A 23730-nucleotide genomic window follows, 5' to 3' on the forward strand; every position below is an offset into this window, starting at 1 on the left:
GTGAATGCTCTCAAATCCCGTGCATCTTAAATAAGGTAGAGCTTCTTCACAGTATGGCTCTCACAAGAAGTAATTTATTAACTATACTCAAAGGTGTCTATAAAAAAAATTATTCCTAAAAATATTTTCAATGTGTACAGTACCAGCAACAGGCTAACAATGTGATGTTTAACAGGAAAAAAAAACCCACAATTTTTTATCAATGTCCCTCTTCAATTTATCCAATGTCAATTAACAGATGTACGCAATTTTACTTGTTAATGAAAAGCCAAAAGTGCAAAACTTGCAAATAGTATTACCCATTCACATTAAATTTTAAACATGAAATACACAGGGTTCACTTTATTATTATTATTTTAAAGCAAGGAAAGCAACAATATAATTATGTCAGTACTTTGTTCCATACCAATTATTAACCTTTTCAGTGCTTATGTAAAGAACGAGACTGACTATGAAATACTCTTTGGTTTCTTCCAACCACACCAACTCAGCACAGACTTTACCTTCTGAATCTGCATAGACTGTGGTATAGATATGACCCATATAATCATAAAGGTTGGACACTTTGGAGGAGAGTTCCATGCAAACTGGGGCACTGAAACACCAGAAGGGTTTTTGAGTTTCATCCAAGACAGTAACATCCATCATGTAACAGTCCTACAAAGAAAAGCAGAAGAGATTACTTTCCTACACCAAGGCACAGTAAACAGTTCTATCCCTGATTTTAGGGAGAAATACAAAAGGTTTCAGTAGACAGTAAGTTTTGGAATGAAGGAAAAAAATTCAAAAATATAACTGATAATCTTTCATTGATTACCACAAACCAAGGTACTTACTTAGAGATTTCTTACAGAAATCAAATTTGCATCATACAAGCATCAAAAAAACTCAAAGCATCAAAAAATTGCAAAACAGAAGGTAGCACTGCCACCCTAAAGCAGATGTTGTTTCTTGAAGACTTTTTAAGCCTTTAAAGTCTGAGGTTCAAAAAAAGAGATAATCCTTTCAATGTGAGAAATAAACTTAAGTTCAAACTAAAGTCTCAACTTCCATGAATGCAGCAATCCTTGCAAAAACACACAACGAAATCACCCTTCAGGCAGCCAACACAGACAATTACTCTATTTGCCAGCTATAATGGAAAGGCGACTTTCTCTATGGCTGCAAGCATCAATTCCCAAAAAGGTATTATTTTAATACATTGTTCTGCCCTCCAAATAATTCTTCCTGTTAAAAATTTCTTGAAAAATATTTCCTTAGAACACTACACAGTTGCATCACTTTCTAAGGCTAAAATCAGGATGCCAATTCTGGGGCACTTGAAAAGTGAAGGTTTTATTTATGTGCCTGAAAAGCACGCAGCTTGCTTATTATTGTTACCATCAGTTGTTACCTATTCTCAGCAATTCTGAATCATTAAGTGAATCAGCCTGTCTTAATTACGTTGTAAATATGCATTATTTCCAGAAGCATCATTTGTTCCAAAAGCATAACCAACACAACATCGCACATTCCATGTCAAGAAATTATTTGGAATGCTTTATTTCTCAGTACTATATAGCTGTGTTTCTGTTGCTTTAACAATTTCTTCAGTGTTATTGTACTTCAAACAAACAACACAGAGCAGTTGGCAAAACCTTAAATGAGATACAGAGCTTCCTTAAGCTTGTTAATACAGACTAAACTGAGAATATACAATTCAAACTAAATTTGATGATCATTTAATAACTTATATTAGGTATAATTACCACTTGACACACAGTAGTCTCAAGTGAATCCTAGGGAAAAATATGTACTGTAAGAGACCCACCTCCCTACTGAGATGGTATCAGCAGTGTTCAAGTCACTGTTAGTGGACCGAGCTTCTGCTCTTACCTTTATAAAATCTGGTGGATATTTTACACAGTGGCTCTGTGTTTACAATTGCTACTGAGATAAAGGAGAAGGCTCAGAAGATGCAGTATATTCTGAGGACATGGCTTAGAGACGGGAATGGTAGGTCAGGTTGATCCTTGCACTTGATAATCTCAAAGGTCTTTTGCAACTGGATGGTTCTGCAATTCTAAGAATTACTATTTTCTAATCTGACACTTTACATTTCAAAGGCCAAACGTGAAAAGTAAAGCAGGGTGACCCTGACCATTGGTAGCTCTTCTTTCTCCATGTGTTCACGTAATTCAATAACTTGTTTTCAGAACAAATATCCAGCCATACCAAAGAAAGCTTGCTTTCTTTCTTAGAATATCAGATGAACTTCAAATAAATTCAAAATAGCGTCATACTCTGCTCTTGTCACTGATTTTATTTGGCCTTCACTTGTTTTAAGAATTTTAGAGATTTATGTTAAAAGCTAAATTGAATTCTACCCACAGCTATGTGTCAACATGAGCAAGCTCTCAGCATAAAATGAGGCATTTAAAAAAAGACTCATATTTATTTTTTTCCTAAAAGCAAATATTCAGAATAACTTATGTTGCAAATACAAAGGACAGAATTGTCTTAAGAAATATTACCTCAGCTAGAATTCCTTCTACTATAACATACAGTATTCTTATTAACAGCAAGAGGAGAAGGATTTGTAGTTCTTTTGAAAACACCTAATTCAAAATAGTTTGGTACAAACTGAGGGAAAAATAAGCGACTGAACATCACAGTCACCATGTAAACAAGGGAAAAAACTGCTACAAATAATTAGAAAGAAAAGACTGGATGGAAACTTTAATTCAAGCTCAATTCTAGTTAATCTTCTCAACAGATACACATTGGTTACTACATTTTAAGATAAAGTTTGCACTCTTCATTGCACAGGAAAGCTGCTTGACATAAACAGTGGTTTATGTTAATGCCTATGAACAAACCACTATGCTATCAAGCAGTGCCTCATTCCACCTTTATGCAGGATTAGGAGAAGAGCAGTTTTATTAATTGCTTTACTCTTTTCAAAGTAAATGTCAAAACTGAAATAAAATGTTGAACAAAATTATTTTATAGTAGGACTCGCAGGAATTTTGGTTCTTCCGAAATTTCAAAGCAGCTGAAGTGCATTTAGAAACATGCGCCTCCACTACTGCAAAGTCTACACAACTGCATTTGATCTTTCTTCAAAACCATTCTTTTAGGAATTTTATACAGGAAAACAAAAGAGAAGTCCTCTATAATACAGTTTTTTAATCCAGCTGATCCCCTTTGCATGACTCAAGAGCTAAATTCTGACTGAACGCAGGCTGTATTTTCTGACAGTGTGCACTGGCGTTTCAGTGTTCTTCAAAAGTTTCTAACTTTCATTGCACATACATGCTGCAACATAACAGTATTTCCCCAAGGTTCAAGATTTATTGCTTGCAAGGAGAAAGAAAGGCACTTGCACATCTGCAGTGCCTTGTTGGTCCAATGCTTCCAAGCACTGCTAGTCAGACACAGCACGTTTGTTGTGTCAAAAGCATTGCAATCATCAGCAAACACGCATAATGGGTCTATCATGCATTCTATTCTCTAAACCAAAATTTTTTAAATAATATCTTATTTAGAACATATATACATAATCCTATTTAGACATGAACATTTCCAGAAATGAGAAGTATTTCTGACTGACCTTTACAATGCCTTTAAAGGCAGCTGTTTCCCAGGATAAGCCAACTGTCCCAATAAGAGGTATGTGCTTTGCGTTATCCTTTAAGCTTACAACTGTGAGCTTCAAATATCCATTTTCAATGTCACCTGAAAATATTAACATACATAACATTATACTTCCACAAATAAAACCAAATCAAACACGCTACAAATATTTTTTCTTCTCTTTCTACTTCCCTCTGTACCTTTAGTTGCCACCTCCTCACCTATAAAGCAACTCAGACATACACCACCAGCTAACTACCCAGCACATCACAGAGAATTTAAGTCACAATTCAGAGCTTTGATGCCATGATCCAAAGCAGAAACAGCAGCTAAAAAAAATTTTGAGTATACAGATCTGATGGCTACCTAAAGGAGTTATGCAAGATGCAAGGAATACACTTCATGTTTAATGTCAGTCATGTGCAGCAAGTGCCTCCATCACTGCCTGCCCCAGAAGTCAAGGTTAACGTGTAATACATGAAATAAGCGATTAAATATCTTCCCTTCATTTTTGTTTACTATTATTATTTCTCTGCTTCCTGAAAAGCAGGAAACACTGCTACCAAACACAGCAGTCCATGTGTGGCCTCATTAGAGCAGAGAAGAGGGAAAGGGTCACTTCCCTCCACCTGCTGGCAGTGTTTTGATCAATGCAACCTAGGATACCATTAGCCTTCTTAGCAAGAAAGGCATATTGCTGCCTTATGTTCAGCTTGGTGCCCACAAGGACCCTCAGATTATTTTCTGTAAAACTGCTTGGTGGCATCCAGTAAGTACTGATGCCTTGAATCACGTGCAGAGCTTCACATGTCTTGAGTCTAAATGTCATGTGTTGAGGTTCTTCTGGATGGCAGCAAAACGATCAGAGAAAGAATCTGTCACTCCACCCTAGTTTTCTGCCATTAGCAAGCTTCTAAAGAAACACTAGATCATTTTTAAAGATATTAAATAAGACTGGAACCCATACTGATCACTGTGTTGCTCCACTACTGACTCCCAACTAGACTTTGTGCTGAGGACTACCATGCTGCGGGCCTGACTATTTAGCCAGCGCATGTCTCCAGGCAAAATGCATCACTCCTGGCAAGACATCCATTATCCTTGTAGTGAAGTCCCATTAGAAAACCCAAAGAGGAAAAACAAGCAGAATTCCCATCCAGGTTCCAGTTCAACATGAAAAAAAAACCTGCTAAGTATACCTGGTACCTACCCAAGTGATTCAGTTCCCAACTTCAGTAAATCAAATCCAATGACAAGATTTCATTCAAGATAAATATTCAGGCTCTACAGAGTGAACATTAAAAGCCCACACTTAAAGATGAGCTTTTATAAAGGAAATGTAAAATAACATCAGTCAACAAGCATTTTTTCGAAGGGCTATTCAGTTATCCACAATTCAGATTTGAACAGAAGCAGCCATTCTTCTCACTTATTCAAAACAAAAGAAAATTTTAATGGAATAAAGACAGACTGAAAAAAATGCACCACTAATAAATTAATGAAGCCCAGGATATCGCCACTGTTGCACAACATTTATAACCTGAAGTAGTGCATAGGCCAATTGGTAAGGCGTAACTTAGTAATTCCCTGTTGCAGACACATCTCAACCACAAATCAAGATGGAAAGAGGCAGAACAGAACAGGAATCTGAAGGCTGACACATATGGGTCATTTCTTTCAATTTTAAAACTTTTTTTTTTTTTTTTTTTAAGGTATAAAAGTTCCACCCCTATGCTCATAGCCGTAAGAAAGCAAATGTACTTAACACTTTGACTACTTGATAACTTCTAATAGTACATCACCTTCCTCATCCCAGTCAGATAAGAAAGGAAACAAAAGGCAGAGCAAGGAATATCAAACATATCCAGGGGAATATGGAGAAGACAAGCTGACAGGGCTCTCTTAAAACTGATCTATCATTTGTTTCATTGGCCCCCTCATAATAGTCACAGTTTAGATTATGCAAGACAGGTATAGCAGCTGAGCAGTCTTTTAGTCAGTACAGGTTATAGGGCATAAGTATTTCCAAATCAAGGGAATACCAACATAGAGAACATATGTCATGTAGTCAAACCTCAGGGAAAGAAAGAAATAACTCAATAGTTCATAGGCACTTATGAGTGCCTACGTGGCCAAGTGAGTTTGTTAAGCAGGTCTTAACTGTAAATGATGACAATGTTATTTTCATAGACAATGCTGTGTTTCACCAATTCTGGTGGCCACAACATGCCTTACAGTGCTGAAATAACTTAAATTCACAAATCAATCCTCAAGGTCAAGTGAAAAAATTCCAAACACACAATGCAATATTTTACAAACAAATCTTACAAGCACACACACACACACACACACACACACAAAATCACCTTATTACATTTTCAAGGCACAACACATCAAGTGACAATGAGCATTAATAAACTACAAAACCGAAGCTCAGGCCACCATAGGGCTACAAAGCTATCCTTGAAGAGTTGAAGAGCTAGGTAAATACATTTCAAGAATGTTTATTTAAAAGCTAGATGCACTATTCATGATTTTTGCATGAGTCAGATGTAAAAATTTGTCACAGGTTTCTGAAAACAAGGAAAGTTTTCTAATACATTCAATTTGAAATCTTTTAGCATATTCCTCCTACAGTACCTGTCAACAGTAATGTGTTAGTGATTCTGTTTAAACATAAGGAAACAAAATAAAATGGTAAACAACAGCCAAAACAGGGTGCTGAAAAAGCTAGCTACTGCAGCACAAGTATGAACTAAAAAAATAACAAAAACAAAACAAAACCTGAAATCACACTTAGTACATCCACATGGTTCACTGAAGTGCAATATAACTTTTTTAATTTAATGCTATGAATTTTGCAGAAAGAATTGGACACAGAGAAGCAAGAATGAACACAGCATTATTGGATACTAATGAAAAGCTGATAAATAAAGCAATTAGAACAAATAAAACAGTTATTCTGCAGTACCCAGAAGTTATTCTGCTGGTAACGCAGCAGTGTCTACAGCTTCACAATGTAAAAAAGGTAACTAAGTAAAACTTCAGTATGACATCTGAAAAATGTTCTGTGCTTCAGGTTGTAAAAACTGCCTCTAGCACATCATATTCATAATTTTAAGATAAGTCTGGATGGGTAGAGAATTTTAAGATAACACAAGACTTCTCACTATGTTGGAATCCTCCATTCTTCAGAATCACCCCATGGAAATAGAAATGACTGTTGTTAAACAGAACCAAAAAACAAAGTTCAAACCATGAAATACAGGCTTGGACTCACCTATACTTTCTGAAGCACCACCTTAACTAGAAAGAGCAAAAAGAAAGACAACAAATCACTGTGAAGCTATGTTACAGCAGAGAGCCATAAACCGCCTCACTATATTATTTTCAAACAGAAACTAAGGAGGAAACCAAGCATTTTCCAAAAGGAATTACTGTACAACTACATGGAAGATGACAGATGAGCTTATTTGCCTGCAGAACCACAGCTTCAGCTGGCTGATATCCTCTGAGAGCAGAATGGAGTGACTTCCTCATGCATTCAAAGGACACAAAGTCAAAACAGACAAGAAAATACTAGTGATCATAAAACATTCTCTAACTATCAAAGTTAGATGGCATCAGAAACTCAGCTCCTTTCTTTATAGCTTCTTATAACTTCTAAGTAGCAAAAAAGTAATACCAATAAAGTAGATGTGCCACATATTGCTTTATCTTTTGCAGCTGGACAGCTAGGAGCCGCGGATTTTCATTTTAGACAATAAAACATGGCATTTACTTCAGAAACAAGCAGGGAAAAAAAAAATAGAAAAACAGCCACCCACATTCCCTGGCCAATTCACATCAAAAAAAAAAAAAAAAAAAAATCTTCTAAAGGTATAAAGAGGATTCCTGTAGCATCTCAGTAGAGATTTCTATTGCTACGTGGATAAAAATTCACTGAAGTTTAATCTCCCTCATGTTTCTTTATTTCAAGCTTGGACCTTTTAGGGAATCTGAAAATGTGTATGTTTCAAACGTTTCAAATTCAAAGGACTACAACAGTGCATGCTACACAAAAGCCTGCAGTCTACATTTGAGTTCTTCCAACACTGCAGAACAGTCAAGCCTGATAACAGTGCCCTCTGCTGTCTTCTTTAAACACAGTATTTTCAGAAATCAACAGAAGGCATGTTGGTATCCTTATTAGAAAAACAGTAAGAAGTAATAATTAATTCATAGTGTCTTATTCTTTAAGATCTGAGATTTATGAAAAACGATTTCAAGCTTGACTAAGTAATTATCTTCTGCATTTTAAACCAACACATTTGCTTTGTGGGCTAGGGAAAGGATGAGATTAGGCAGGACCTTCTATTTAAAAAGAAAAAAATGGCAGAAAAACAGAATTTTATGCAACAAACGAGCGAGTATTTATATTTTCTGCAGTTTCACTGTTCATGCATTTGTCAATGGAGAGTTCAGTGGGCATATTAAATCGTTAATGCTTAGCTTTAACACGTTACAATATTTACTTACAAACATGCATATATAAAAATACTCAGTAGTAACTGTCTCCAAGAAAAACACATCTCTGGCCAGCTTCACAGAATCTGTTGGCATTGTTGTAACTGAATAATATGCAGGATGAAAAAATAAACAGAAAGGGCTCTGTCACCAGATTAACTTATATTGTGAATGAAAGATGCCAGCAGAAGAGATCTTTGCTGGTAAAACTTACTCAGGAATGTAACAGTCACTCCAGGAGGATTCTTAGAGAACCACTTGATCCCAGAGACTCCTGCTGCTGTCAAACAGCTGTGCAGCTGTAGGCAGGGCAGTGTTAAAGCCAAGCCAAAAGAAAGATTATCCATGTGGTTTTGCAAAACCTTAGTGAATTATTAATTTGGGTTGAATATAAACAACCCTATTAAAAGAAAAAAAAAAAAAAAGAATTAAAAAATACAATATAGTTAAAAATAATCAAGGAAAATTTTTAATACACACACACACACAAAAAAGAATGGCAGAACGGGCAACCTTAAACTGACCTACATAAAAGCTGTAAATCTTTAAGTCTGAAGAATATCTTATAAATACATTTACACATGCATCCTTCCATGTACCTACAGTTTGCTTGAGAAGAATTCTACAGAAGCATGTCTCCAGACTGTCTGAGAAGAACCTCACTGTCACAGAATCACAGAATCATAGGGGTGCTCCAGAGATCGAGTCCAACCCCGCTGCCAAAGCAGGTTCCCTACACCAGGTTGCACAAGTAGGTCCATTATAAGAGTAGGCAAGAACATCAACCTGAGCAAAAAGCTGTGCCACTGCACTGAACCAAATGAAAGCATCCCGATCATCTACAGAACGTACAGCTCAGGCCCAACATATGTTAATGTAATAGCAGACAGACTTCACACAGAGCAAGCTTACAAAACCATATGAAACACCATGCAAATATAAAGAAATAATGCAACAAAAAATTACAGTTCGCTCTAAAAATTAATATCAGTTTCTTCCCTCACCAGAGGTAAACTGAATACAAGAGGGAAAACATAGCAGTAGAGATAATTTTATAAACAGACATTACTGTTCTGTGAATTCAACCTTTTCTGCAGAAGAGACTCTTGAATGTTCCACACATGTAAGTATGCTTTCCACCGTGCATATCAAGATGTAGGTCGTAGTCATGCAGTCCATATTCCGGGTCAATATCATCCAGCACAGGTTTATCAGGTTGAAGAACATACTGACTGTTAAGTCAAAAAGAAAAAAAAAAGCAACTGAGTTAAGCAACAGGGAAGAATTTAATACAAAGAGATACAATATATAGCCTACACTGAGAGGATAATTTTGGAGAAGTTATGAGAAAAAAAAAAAAATTTGGAAGATACCTATTTGTTTTTTTTTTTTGCCAGTACTTTTGAAAGTCAAACATCTCCAGTTCATCATGTTTCTTTAACAGTTTATTAGTAAACTGTCCAGTCTAGCCAAAGGCAGAAAATACAAGAGTCGACTTTAAAAGAGACATCTGCAACACTCCTAAATACAGACTTGTTCACATAAGATGAAAAATGCATCGTTTTAATTACAAATCTAAAAGCCAGTGAGAGACAGACTTCTCCAGAATATCAGTTATTGTCTGTGACTACTAAACTATTGCACACAAATGATCAGTAGAGCCCAAATTCCTGAGCAAATCCTACATAGTGTCCTTTTGCTGTTCAGAGAGATCATATTAAGTCTTACCTTAAATGAAAAAAAAAAAAAAAAAGTCATACCAAGTTGTAGCAGGCATGCAAGACTACCACTAGCATGTACAACTCTGTCTGAGCCGCAAGTTGAGCAGGTGGGAGGAGGGGAAAACAAATCTCTAAAATAATCTGCAACAGCTAAAAATGTTCTTACCATTTCAAACCATTTCTAGATATTATTTACACAGGAAGAAAACACTTAATAGGAAATTCAGTCACCTTTACGACCAGACTGAAAGGCACCTTACCAATATACTATACTATACTTTAAAATTATTTTCCCACACCCTAAAATGTCTTCTTTTAGGTCTCCTGAGAGGAGGAAATGAAAGGCCTGCATGTGAAAAGGGAGAAAGTATTTGGAGAAAGAGAATAATTCTAACTTTTTCAAAATAGCAAATACTTGTATGACTGAATTATTTCCTTAACAGCATAACAATGGCAACATTTCAGTAGAAAAATACTTCTGTACCTTTGTATATAGTCACCCTAACTTGTTTCTATTGAACAAGAATGGTCAATTACTGCCTAAATACAAACTCTTATCAGCAACCAATTCTAATTGGAAAACTAAAAGTTTTACTCATAAGGTTATCTTTATTGCCCACAAAGAAGGGGAAAAAGAAAACAAAAAAAAACAAACTTACACTTTTGCAGAACCCAAAGCACTTCTCTCAAGAAGTTGATGATAATGAAGACTCACCATAACAAAAGCAATTTCATTACTTTCCTGCAAAGATAATTAAAGTAGGTGCATTTTCATCTGGAAACACTCTTTTTTACAAGGTCTTCCTGAGCATTAAAATTCATTGATAAATGCTGCTGCTTATTACCCTGCCTGTTATTGTAATAATGGCACCATTTAACACATGAACAAATACTCCTATAACTGCTACTCTTTTCATAAGAGTACAGAATGTATGTAAAAGATCACTGCACTCCTGCTTCATGGGGAAAAGCAAGGAAACTAGCTCTGCCAAGGCAAAACTTAGCATCAACAATTTGTGAATCTTACCTCTCTAGCACCTACTTACCACTTCAAGGAGGATACCTAAGAAGAATTAAATAGACCTTACTCTCAGCTACTGAATACCTAAGCATCAAGCTTTACATCCATAAGGAACTATTTGCAAAGAGGGTAAACATCAGTGTTTACGGAGCTATTCAACAGAAAAACTGAATTTCAAAGTAAAACCCTAGATGTCTTCACTAGATTGTATACTACTGGAAAAATGGTAAGACATACATTCGATAGGCTGAATAGCTCAAAGAAAAATTAAAGTTTGTGTTGAGAACTAAACAGAGCCAAAGATATATATTTTACTTGCAGAATTAGAGAACACAAAGATTCTACCTCTCACTTTATTAAGAAAAATGCATTTTTAAGTCACATATTTGCATACACATCAGTGGTAAAAGTGTTCACTGTCAGCATTCTATTATACTCCTAAAAAGCAGTCCACTATTGTTTTCATCTCTCTGGGTCACCAAATAGAAAATTACACCCCCAATCACAAATTTTTTTAGCTATACTCATACTTTTGTAGTGTAAAATTAAAACTATAGAAGATATAATAAGATAGATTCATTAGTCACGGCATCTCCCCATCTTCCTCTTTCCAAATACCAGAAAGCCCACATAACCTGTTTTTGGTAGTCAAGACAACTAGCATCAACCATTTCTGTTCTGTTGCCAAGCTATGTCTAAAAACCAAGATGTCGGGCATCTATGACTATTACATTAATCTACAACTAACTGCCTATGGTTACTCTGCCCACATAGCAAGCAAGAGCAGCTGCTCAAAGATTAAGCAGGAAAAATGTATTAGAACGTGACAATCAATTGTTAACACATTTGTGGAACTTATATCTAAACCATTTCCAGGTGCTGAAGTTCTTCTTCCAAGCACAGGAAGAGCTAACATATCAACACAACCGTAGGGACAACAACACAGAGGCACCAATCTACTAAATAACATCTGAATATCAAAGGAAATTGTTGTTTAGTTATTTGAGCTTTTCAAAGATTAAGAAAGTCAGTATCAGGCTTGCAGATGTCAGCCAGCCCCAAGATTTCTAGGAAACTGACTCCTTTAAGTAATAGCGAAGCATTCTTTCTGTGGTTTTAAACAGTACCTCTCTGGTAATTGTGTGTATTTGAGATAGCAAGAGTTCCCAGCTGAAAATAAAAATAGTTCTGAGTTACTGTTCATAGCCTCCCTGAGCAAAGCTCCTTGCCAGTGCTAAAGAGTGTAATTAAATCTACCTCATAGCCATGGCAGGGGGAACAAGGAATGGCTGCCGCTCCTGAACTCAACCCAAGAGCAGAATGTTTGAACCAGACTTTCACAGAATCTTGCTTTAAACCACTTCAGGAAGACACCTGGGTCCCAACATAGCTATCCAGTGCGAAGATGCAGATTCCTTCTAAGCAGATATCTGCTTTAGAGGTTTTACCCTGCTCTCTAAAAGATGCTCATCTCTACGTACAGTTCACGGAGACTAACCCCTTAATGTAGATACTTTAGTTAGACACTGAATATCACAGAGCATCCCCACAAGAGCACTACTTACAGCCTTACCACTGCTAAGAATAGGATACAATTACTTGGTGATGTAGACCAAGGGAAGCAATTGGCTTCCAAGGTGCTTTGTAGGAAAGTATTGCCTTAAATTGAAAGGAACAGGTCAAGTAGTGAGTACAGGGGCTGCGAAGCACTGTCATCCTCAAAACTCTGCTATTTAAAATGTCTTTGAGTAATCAAAAATTGACATACAATGACTGCAAAATAAATACAACGGAACACAGAAATAATGTCTTTACAGTATCTAATACATTGATATAAAACAGTTCTTAACTTAGAGGCTTTTTTGTTTGGGAAGTACAGATACACTTGTGACTGCTTTTTAGAGTACAGTAAATGATCAAATGACTGTTTCTACCTGTATTTTCCTGCTTTTAGTTTAGACAAGAGCTCTAAAATCCAAAGTAAGTAAATAAATAAATAAACAGAAAAGATGCAATAAAACTAAAAAGCAAAATGTTTCCTTACCTTCCACAGTCCAACAACAAGTCCTGGATTCAAACTGAAGAGTTGGACAAGGTTATCAGATGCAACTGCTACACTGCTTTCAGTCAGGTGAGAGAGAGAATACTCAGCAATTAAGGAACGTCGACGAGGACTGTGATAAGAACACACAGAATATAGTAACAAGATTACAGACATAATACAGATAGACTTTCTAGGAAAGAAACAAATTAGGATCGCTCCTACAGCGTCATTATCAACAAGTAACAACAATAAAAATGTCAAAAATCCTATGCTAAAACTCACCCATTCTTGCTGGAAGCAGCGCTTTGGCCAGGAAGCAGTGGTATAACTCCAAATAATTTTAGAGTTGACAGAACGTCTAAGCATGGCCAACCTGTACCATACCAAAATATACTAACAGACGTGTGCTTAAATGATAGGTGTGCCTTCTCCATCACGTGTTCCTTTCCATTTTTGTCCTTTAGAACAATTATCCAACTCAAGCCAGAGGCTCTGTTATTCAGGGATGGAGAAAGAACAGGAGTGTTTAGAAAAACAAACAAAGCATTCACAAAGGTTCTCAAAGTAACTATGCTTACAATAATATTTCTAAATTTGAATTAATTGCTATTCATTTAAATCATTCATAGGCTATAGTTGTACCTTCACAACACAACGTGCATTTTATAGATCTATTTTCACATTTCCTCAGCTTTGCAAAGCCATTAACATTCTGTACATTTTTCTTGAGTAAACGTCTTTTGTGACAAGGCATTGCTTACTTTATAGCTTTTTGGTTTTCACATGGAAGACCTGTACATGGATCTACAGGTTTAACAAGTTGCATTACTCTAGTTTTGACAGCAGCTATTTGTTTCAAGATGTATTCTTTCTTCCAGTATCCAGGCTTTCTATCCTCTACAACAGCACAGCTCGAAGGAACAGTTTCCATCCGTAAAAACTCATTTTTCCAGATTCTCCGTTTTGCTGGAAAACAACTGAAATAGATTTTCAGCCAGATTCCACTGGAAAAAAAAGAACACAGAGGAAGTTACTTAATTATAAGCAGTAACCATCAAGTCACTTCAGCAATACAATAGAAAGTCCATTTACACAGGCAGATCTCGGTTATCACTGAGCATAATGTTGGTAGAAAATATGAAGTCCCAGAGTATCAGCAAATGGGGCTTAATCTAAATCTAAGTTTAAAGAGGACATGAATGTGTAGCCTCCCATATACTGGTTATTGCAAAGGCACAGGTTTGACAGTTTTCCATATGATGATCTCTGAATAGCTCATATCAAGTGTAAATCTCAATGCTAAAAGATGGTAGATGTCAGTAAGCATGCCTTATGAGCTTATGAGGCCATCTCAGAGGATACAGACTCTTTGAATATACTTTTTCTTCTACAGTATAAGTGAGATCTACTTAGAACTTCCTGCTCTTCCACAGCAAAAAAAAAAAAAGTTACCCAATACATTCATAAAATTTGCCAGCAAGGTTGATAAATATCACAAATACATTAAGAGAAAACGTTAGGATAGTGCTCTAAAAAGTAGAATCTTTATCTTGGACTTTCCACTGTGCTTTGCCTTTCAATAACACAATAGATAAGCGATTTTTAAGTCTTCCTTTGCTTTATACTGCTACTTTCTTCCTTTAAAGTCACTGAGCAGATATTAAAAAATAATACATTCAGATTTGAGAAAAAGTTATCAACAGGAATGAAAGAAAAAAGTCTTGTCTGTCTTCCTGAGAAGGTAGAATCCAAAGACAACATAGGCATACCATGACTTAAATGAAAACTGTATAAGTTTAAGTAGTTGCTTTTGAAAATTCCACCCCCAAACAATGATGCATTCTCCTCAAAGAAAAATAACCAGTGAAAAAAAGTTACTGAAGAAATACAATCCAGACTGCTCAAAGCTTTTCACTTATATATGATGGAAATACCAATGACAAGTCAAACCCGTCTGCATTTTTTTTTTCCCCAAGAGCTCTGGATACCAAGATCAAAGAATTACCCAAGAGGAATGACAGATTCACCTCTTTTCTGTTAGGAAAGGCAAGAGGATTTATTTCTTTCCCAGCTCTCAATTATCTCTAGGGTAGTACAGAGATACTGAGTACAAGATGTTAGACGAACTCAAACAATAATCTGCAAATTACTGTTGCCAATTAGACTGCTAATTCTGAACTCACAAAGTCTACATAACTGCTAAAGAAAACTAATAGCAGAAATCAAATTCTCAAGAGAGAAATTCTCAGTGATTTATCTGCAACATTACCTTTGCCAAATCTCACTTAACCTCAGGACAAACTTACTCTAATGTGCTTTGCAATGCACTTCTTCTCCCTCCTTCAGGAATTATTAAAGCATTCAAGGACTGAATGTATTCCTCTACCTCCAACCCAAGAAAACCCTTCCAATTTTCCTAGCTGAGAATAAGCCTCAACATGCCTTTAATCAGACTCTGTTACTGATGAAGAAATAACGCATAGACCTCACAGCTTCTCAACATAAGCTTCTGTGAATGGTAAAAAAAGGTTAACAGCCAGGTCAGGGAGAGAAAAAGCACTACTGAGAACAATCTCATTTAAAAAAACACCAAACATTTCAGTATTGAAAACCAAAAATGACAAGACAAGAAGGCTGAGGTAATCAAATTTTTTGCCTTGATCTTCTCTGATAACTGCTTGTCACACAGCCCTCGAGTGAGAGATTTGGAAGGAGGGGGCTGGGGAAGCTACATCCCTCCTGTTGTGAACAAAGATCAGGTTCGTGATCACCTGAGGAACTTTAACATCCACATGTCTTTGGCTCCGGAGGACATGTATCCCAGAGATCAGAGGGAATTGGCTGATGTAGTCAGCAAGACACTCTCAACCATACTTGAAAAAGTCATGGCGGTTAGATGAAGTCTCTGGCAACTGAAAAAAAAGGCAACATTATAACCATTCTTAAGAAGGGCAAAAAGGATGACCCCAGGAACTACCTACCTATCAGTCTCAGAAATCCTAAAGACATCCAACAAGGAAGCATGAATTTGCCTCTGACAGCAGATTACATGTGGCTTTTGCCTCATAGTGTTAAGAACAGCATTCACCTCAAGATCTCTTATCCGACACTATCACAATAAACCAACTCAATCTCTTCATGCTAACTCAAGCGCCAGAATCAGACACATGCTGTCATTCATCACTTGGCCACACTGGCAAAATGGTCTAGGCAAATCTGAAAGATCTTCTGGTGCTCTATCTTCTTAGATCACATTGTACAGTTACCTTCTACCAATGATCAAATATCACATGACAGAAAGGAAAGAGAACTACTACATGTTGAGCGTGGGGGTAGGGCAGAAAGAGGGGACAGAAACATTTCCCTGGCTTCAACGGTTATATTGAACACTTCGATTCCAAGGAATGGAGATGTGAAGAGCCCAAAAACAAAACACAGCACTGGGCATCACAGATGCACCATACTGAAAGACTGATAGCTCAGCTGTGTCAAGAGCCATTGAACCTGCTTAACAGTAAGTACATCCAGGACAGCAAAGCTATTCTCAAGAAGATACTCTGCCCAAGAAAAGACCAGATTCGTCATAGTTGACATTTCTCTTAATGCACCAAAAGATTCAGGGACTCAGGAAGGCCCATAGAAATCGAACAGAAAGAAGTGACCCAGTCTTACTGAACCAAACGGTCTCCTCCATAAAGAAAAGCAACTTATCCTCAAATCATATTTTCATCCATATAGCAATCATTGCTGAGATTAGAAAATGGAAATGCTGAGATGGAAACAGACAAATTACAACAGTTTAATCCTGTTTTACTACTCTGAAGTTGAAAAAGCACATTAAGATACATTACTTGTGTTAACTATACAATTTTTACATGTATGCACATGCTGACAGCCACAAAAAAAGTAAATCTGGATTATGACCTTCACTTGAAATTCATAAGTTCTAAAGGTTAACTGACCAAATTTTGGCAAATAAGTGAAATACAGATGACTATTAGCTGTAGCAGCTTACTGTATAGGAAGAGATGTTTCTCATTTAAATAATACTAATGCAGCAGAATCCTGGGGACAAAAATGATTCCTAGGTATTCTATTTACCTGTACAAACAAAAGCTCTTGATCCCTTCATAAAGTCATGTTGAAATTAGCTCAGTATAAACAATAACAAGACAGTCACCAATACTTATGTCTGGCCTTTCATTTAAAAGTCACCAAAATTGGATAGACAGCAACAGATAAAGGCCACCAGTCAATCACTTGACTAAGCCAAATCCTCTGCAAACAGACCAAAAAAAAAGAGCTAAAGAAGTTGGACTTCTACAGTTATAAAAGCTTAATTCCACAAAGCTACTATCTATACACCACTAAGGACTGCCTGAGCTAACGACCCAGTGCAGGTGCTTATGAATACAAACAGAAATAAATGCAATTTTTACAAAAAAATAACATTTCAAAGCATTATATTTAGGTTTTGCCTGATAATTCCCACTAAAGTTAATAGGGCACGCATAGCTAAAATTCCATACAACATATTGTACTGTGAGTGATGCAATACACTTTCAGCAGAGTAATTGCCAGTGGGTACCATTCATCAGTGCTCTGGCATCAGTGAAACTAGATTAGAAAGACTAGTAACTCATGTAAACTCAACTAATGTACAGGTGAGACTAGCACACTTTCCTTACTTATCACTGGCCAGCTGATAGAAGCGCTTATTCACACAAGCAACGTGCAGCAGGGATACAGCATCCAAATAGGAAAATACCTTTATCAGCATTTCTGATGGTATGCTGGAAAACAGAAGAAACAAACCCGGTTAGATTTGTCCGCAAGTACCAGAAATGGAAATAGCAAAGAACTTTAACACTAAACTGGAGTAAAAGGGGAACAAAACTCCATCTTGAGCCCCAAGACCAAGCCTCACCTCAAGAATTAATATGCAGAGTTTGGGTTCCAATTCATCTTTGATCTAACATATTCACTTTCAACAGTTTCTAACAACCTAATAAAGTGGTATAAGACATTGCATGAAGTTTTGGGTTTGCGTCTTCATTGAACTTTAACCCAGTTTGACACAAAACTACCTCATTCAGTCTCTCACTTCTAACAGTGATTTTACAATTTAATCCATGAACATCCACCACAACTGTGTATACCCATCCATCCCGACTGTGCTGGCAGGATGCACCTGCATAGAAACGTCCCAGTCCAACAGTGGGATCATGCTATATCTCATCAAAATATTCAAATCATGTGTGCTCTGAAGCCTCACACAACTCTAATTTATGCTAACAGAAAGATGTGAACTTCAAAATAAGAGTTGTGCAAAAGCATGAAAACATTAATTTTCCATCAGGCGGCTTGCTGAACTGCAGCTGCCAGTTGCAAAATTCCACATGCACTGATTTTCCTGCAGTCTAAGTACAAATGAACACACAGCCTGGAGATAGGACACTATGATTTTTTACTTTGACAGACAGAAACCCTGAACCCTTACCGTAGTATCTGGTAACAGCACAGAGTTTATTAAATAAATTTTAAAAAGTATTTTATACTCTTACTTTTTAGAGCATGGCAGTATGAGAATATCAAAACCACCAAAAAAAAAAAATTTATAACACTTTATTCCATATATATATGTATATATGCAGATTTCAAGCATATAAGTATAATAATGCCAGTACTCCACAGTGTGTATTAAAACTAAAAAATTTAGTTGTACTGAAAGAGAAGCAAGCATGACAAAACTTGCATGGTTATTTAAGTAAAAGGATTCAAACCGTGTCAATTCAAAACAGCTAATGCATTTATTCCAGAGAAAACTTAGAAATGATCTCTTGAAAAGCTACAAATTGTTTAAAGTAATATGTTTGATCTAGAGTTCTTAACAGTAGCTTCTACACCCACATTATTTTTCCTTTGAAGGAAGCTTTTTTTCCTCACCTTTCATATCAAACTAATAACACTGTTCAAGGGATTGAACTGGTTATACAATGAAAAACAGAAGAAAGGCTAACACAGAAGGCTGAAAAATACATGAAACAAAGGAACAAAGAAACAATCCTTCATGAAAAATATTCTTAGGTATTTTTGTAGAAACTTGAAAGATTCTCAAAAACAAAATAATTAATAAGTGCTCTTTCAGTGTCAAGTAAGGAGAGAAGCATTTACTTTGGAGCACAACTGCAGCAGCTATTTTCCTTCCCCTCACTCCACCATTTCGGCTCCCTACAAAAACCAGTAAGTATCAAAAACAACATCAGAAGTTTTACTCCAAGTTGGCTTTTCTTTATGTAACACAGTAACACTGTTTTATTTTTAAGGATCATCACATTCCCTGATTTGCAAAGGATTTACTAAAGGCTTTGTATGACTTGGAAAACGTGGCTTGATATCATTTAGAAGACCTACATACTTCATGGGAACTTAGGGATATGGAGTAGAATATCAGAATGTTAGCACAGAAGGTCAGGAAAGCAAATCTCTTCAACTCTGAGCATCTGACATGTCCAATGCACAAACTTAATAAATTTAAGATGGTTTATAGCCTGCAAGCACTCTACCTCTCTTAAACTGAAGATATACTTACTTTTCAATGCACACACTAGGTTTTGAATTTATGGGAGGTGTCCAACACAGACTGTCGACATTTACAGTTTCAGAATATTTCCTAGATCCAGCAGCAAAGCTCTGTGACATATTCCTATAAAATAAAAGCTCTTAGTCACATCATTATGCAATGAAGAAATACACATATTGGGCACACACATCTCAGCTGAGGTAAAACGGAATACATGGTAACTCATTATTATCAAATAATCTGAACAATTATCACCAAGTTAAAATGCCTAACATCAGGAAGATGGCAGATTCAAACTCAGGACTCTCTCCTGTGATTAATCTCATAGTAGTCAGATCTCCACCAAACCAAATTGCATTTGATGGCGTGTTCCTATCTATTAGACAGCCACATGACTGTTGGCACCAGAATCAAGCTCCAAACAGGCCCCTACACTAAGTCAAACTCACTGCGTTAATCTTCTGGTTTGCAGCATTATTCTACAGACATTTCTGAACGATACAGCTTTACTAAAATAACAAATAGAACAATACTTAGAGATTTTCTCAAAAGTTGTCAAGGCTCAAAAAGAGTTCCCTTGACTGTAAAACAGAACCATATTTGAAACAAAGCTACACTCTCATTGCAGGTTTTCACCTATTAAAATACTGCAACACTGCAGGCGATAGTTCAACAGAAGGTACTAGTGTTTTTATTGCTCAGTAATACAAATTAATTTGGACAGAAATTACTTTCTTTTAATTAAAAAAAAAAAAAGCAATTTTGCATACGTCTAACACAAAACCTTACAAACAAACTTCAAATTACTTGCATATTTTTGGATGGAATTGTTAGAAATATTACACAAAAACATACATATTTCAGTTTGGATGCCAAACTCTAACAGATTACCAACATTAATAGCAACAAAAAAGTAACCAGATGTCAAATACACCCTGAAGGTCAAGTAAATGTTTCACGGATGTGCGTTATTATTATCAAGTACATTTCAAAAATGAGATTAAGTACCACTGTGAATCAGTTTGTAACAAACTGCACTATTCAAGAGCCATTAAAAGGATTGAGAGCCAAATTCTGTTCAACAGCAGCTGAATTCCCTCTCTGCCAACGGAGAGGCTCTACCCTAGAGGCACAACAACCTCAACTGCTGTTCCGCTAGCTTTCAATTTGTAGAACTCAGTCTTGTATCAGTATTTTCACTTGTATACCCTGTAGTATTTGCAATGTGAACGTTGCCCTTTATTGTTTTGCAGCTGGCCAGGGAACAATCCTACTTTAGAAAACACAGAGGAAGCTGAGAGTAGTGACAGCACCTGTCTCCTTCTCCAAATGTAGCAGTATAGGTGTAGATAAACACCAATGACAGCAACACTCTGACTTCTGCTTTGCTCCTCCGCTAACAACTCCAAAGGCTTCTTGAAAGGCGGGCCCTTCTGTTTACAGGTTAATTGGGGAGGAATGAACAAGCAACATGAACTACAGGGGAGGAATGAACTACACAACAGCGTTAGTAGAAATACGTCTTCTCAACCCTGCTTCTGAACTTGGTGCCGTAGGCTTCAGTACAAATTCCACAGAGAAATCCTCCCATCTATTACATGACCTCCAACACGCACATCTGCCACAAAGCCCCCTAAGAACCTCACAGACTGCGTTTCCAAGAGGAAACAACGGAAAGGATAACGACCCACGCCGCCGCAGACGATTGGAGAAGTGCCAGGGGCAGCCCTGGGGAACAGACAACCCTCGGCGGCCTCTTAGACCGAGCAGGGAGGCCATTACCTGAGCACGGCGGCCCGGCCGGACCGAGAGGCGGCAACCGAGGTAAAGGAACACAGCCGCCCAAGCCCGGCTGGAGCAGGGGCCGCTCCGCGGCCGCATTGCAGCAGGGCCGAGCCGCGGGCTACCGCCATGGCAGCCGGTTTGCGCGGTGCGAGGTGGGGAGCGCCGCGCTCCAAGGTGGGGTAGGGCGGAGCCGCCAGCGGCTACACCTCGTACAGAGTTGGTTTTGAATGGCAACGAGAGCTCGCAGGCTCGGGATCCGCGCTGTGTCGACCGCGGCGATCTGAGCACCCAAATCGAGGTCTGAAGGAAAGCGTAACGCCGGGCTCTCTGTGGGTCTGGTATGTACTGGTACGGCAAATGCGCTGGGGTTATTAAACACTGTTGTTACAGTGCCTCTTACAGATGCTTCACAGAGCAGTAAAATGGGCTCTGAAGTCATAGAATCACATAATCATCATCATGGAAAATACTTTAAGACCGTCTAGTCCAAGCGTCAGCCCGTCCCAACTGACCACGTCCCTCAGTGCCACATCCACAAGGTTCTGAACACCTCCGTGGATGGGGCATCCACCACCTCCCTGGGCAGCCTGTGCCATTGCAGCACCGCTCCTTATGAGAAGGATTTCTTCCTAACATCTAACCTGAACATCCCCTGGCAGAACTTGAAGCCATTTGCTCTTACCCTATCACTGTTACGTGCAAGGCCAACCTGCATCTTACTACAGCCTCCTTTCCCGTAGTTTCAGAGAGCAATAAGGTCTCCTCTGAGCCTCCTCTCCTCCAAACGGAACAAATATTTGAACTCAGTCACAGAATGGCCCAAGTTGGAAGGGACCTCAAGGATCATCAAGCTTCAACCCCCCTGCCACATGCAGGGCCACCAACCTCCCCATTCAATAGTAGACAAGGCTTCCCAGGGCCTCATCCAACCTGGCCTTGAACACCTCCACGGACGGGGCATCCACAACCTCTCTGGGCAGCCTGTTCCAGCACCTCACCACTCTCATAGTAAAGAACTTCCCCCTGACATCCAACATAAATCTTCCCTCCCTCAACTTAAAATCATTTTCCCTTGTCCTGCTATTAAATACCCTTTCAAAGAGTAGATTCCCTCAAGTTTGTAGGCTCCATTTAGGTACTGAAAGGCTGCAATGAGGTCACCCCACAGCCTTCTTTTCTCCAGGCTGAACAAGCCCAGCTCCCTCAGCCTGTCTTGGTAGGGGAGGTGCTTCAGCCCCCTGATCATCTTTGTGGCCCTCCTCTGGACCCTCTCCAACAGCTCCCTATCTTTCTTGTACAGGGAGCTCCAGACCTGGATACAGTATTCCAGATGGGGCCCCACAAGATCAGAATAGAGGGGGACAATCACCTCCCTGTCCCTGCTGACCACCCCTCTTCTGATGGAGCCCAGGATACCATTTGCTTTCTGAGCTGCAAGGGCACATTGCTGGCTCATGTTAAGTTTTTCATCCATCAGGACCCCCAGGTCCTTCTCTGCAGGGCTGCTCTCAAGGACTGCTCCTTCCAGTCTGTGTAAATGTCCGGGATTCCTCCTGCCCAAGTGCAAAAGTCAAAGCAAAAAGCAAAAGTCCTTTGCTGTCTTTAACCTCATTAGGTTCACCCAGACTCACCTTTCAAGTCTGTTGAGGTCCCTCTGAATGGCTTCCCTTCTTTCCACCATGTCAACTCAGTCTTATAGAACAGCTTGACTAACTTCTATTTGCACCAGAAATTATTCTCACGCCCTATATCAACAATACATTCCCTAAGAAGCAGGAGCGGAGATTTTTTTAGATATTCTGGAATTTGGCGATCCCAGATATGTGTACAGATGGAGAGAAGAGCTCAGTAAGAGCAGTCCTGTGGAGTGGGACTTGGGGGTCCTGGTGGACAGAAAGCTGGACATAAGCCAGCAGTGTGCACTTGCAGCCTGGAGCACCAACTGTATCCTGGGCTGCATCAAAAGAGGGCTGGCATCAGGAAGAGGGAGGGAATCATCCCCCTCTGTTCTGCCTTCATGAGGCCCCATCTGGAGTACTGAGTCCAGACCTAGGGCTTCCAGCACAGGGAGAGTGCAGAGCTGTTTGAGCAGGTCCAGAGGAGGGCTGCAATCAGAGTGCTGGAGCATCTCCTATGAAGAAAAGCTGAGGGAGTTCGGCTTGTTTAACTTGGAGAAGAGAAGGCTCTGGGGAGACCTCATTGTGGCTTTCCAATACTTGAGAGGAGCTTAAAGGCAGAAAGGGTACTGGCTTTTTACAAGGGTTAATAGTAACAGGATAAGGGGGAATCGCTTTACAGTAAGAGAGCAGAGACTTACATGTTAGGAAGAAACTCAGAGTGCGGTGAGGCGCTGGCACAGCTGCCCAGGGAAGCTGTGGTACCCCATCCTGGAAGTGCTCAAGGCCAGGTTGGATGGGGTCCTGGGCAGCTGAGCTGCACCAGTAGCCCTGCCCAC

The 23730-nt window shown here is 38.4% G+C and overlaps 1 protein-coding gene across 3 annotated transcripts; it reads right to left on the reverse strand.

Moving 5' to 3' along the window:
- On the reverse strand, positions 1-23676 carry FBXO15 (F-box protein 15). Of its 3 annotated transcripts, none has more exons than XM_048939320.1 (10): positions 23593-23676; positions 19500-19613; positions 17596-17700; positions 13669-13911; positions 13190-13399; positions 12908-13037; positions 10502-10584; positions 9208-9353; positions 3593-3717; positions 1-657 (listed from the first exon to the last, which is right to left on the reverse strand). In XM_048939320.1, coding segments are annotated over exons 1-10 (1428 nt in total). In that variant the 5' UTR covers positions 23595-23676; the 3' UTR covers positions 1-387. The 3 variants fall into 3 exon arrangements, with proteins under 3 accessions (XP_048795277.1, XP_048795276.1, XP_048795278.1); XM_048939319.1 differs by lacking the exon at positions 23593-23676 and adding an exon at positions 21273-21501 and having other exon boundaries at positions 2-657; XM_048939321.1 differs by lacking the exon at positions 23593-23676 and adding an exon at positions 20804-21192 and having other exon boundaries at positions 3-657.
- Positions 23677-23730: the final 54 nt, after the last annotated feature.

The sequence above is a fragment of the Lagopus muta genome, chromosome 3, assembly GCF_023343835.1.
Source record: "Lagopus muta isolate bLagMut1 chromosome 3, bLagMut1 primary, whole genome shotgun sequence".
Classification (NCBI taxonomy): domain Eukaryota; kingdom Metazoa; phylum Chordata; class Aves; order Galliformes; family Phasianidae; genus Lagopus; species Lagopus muta.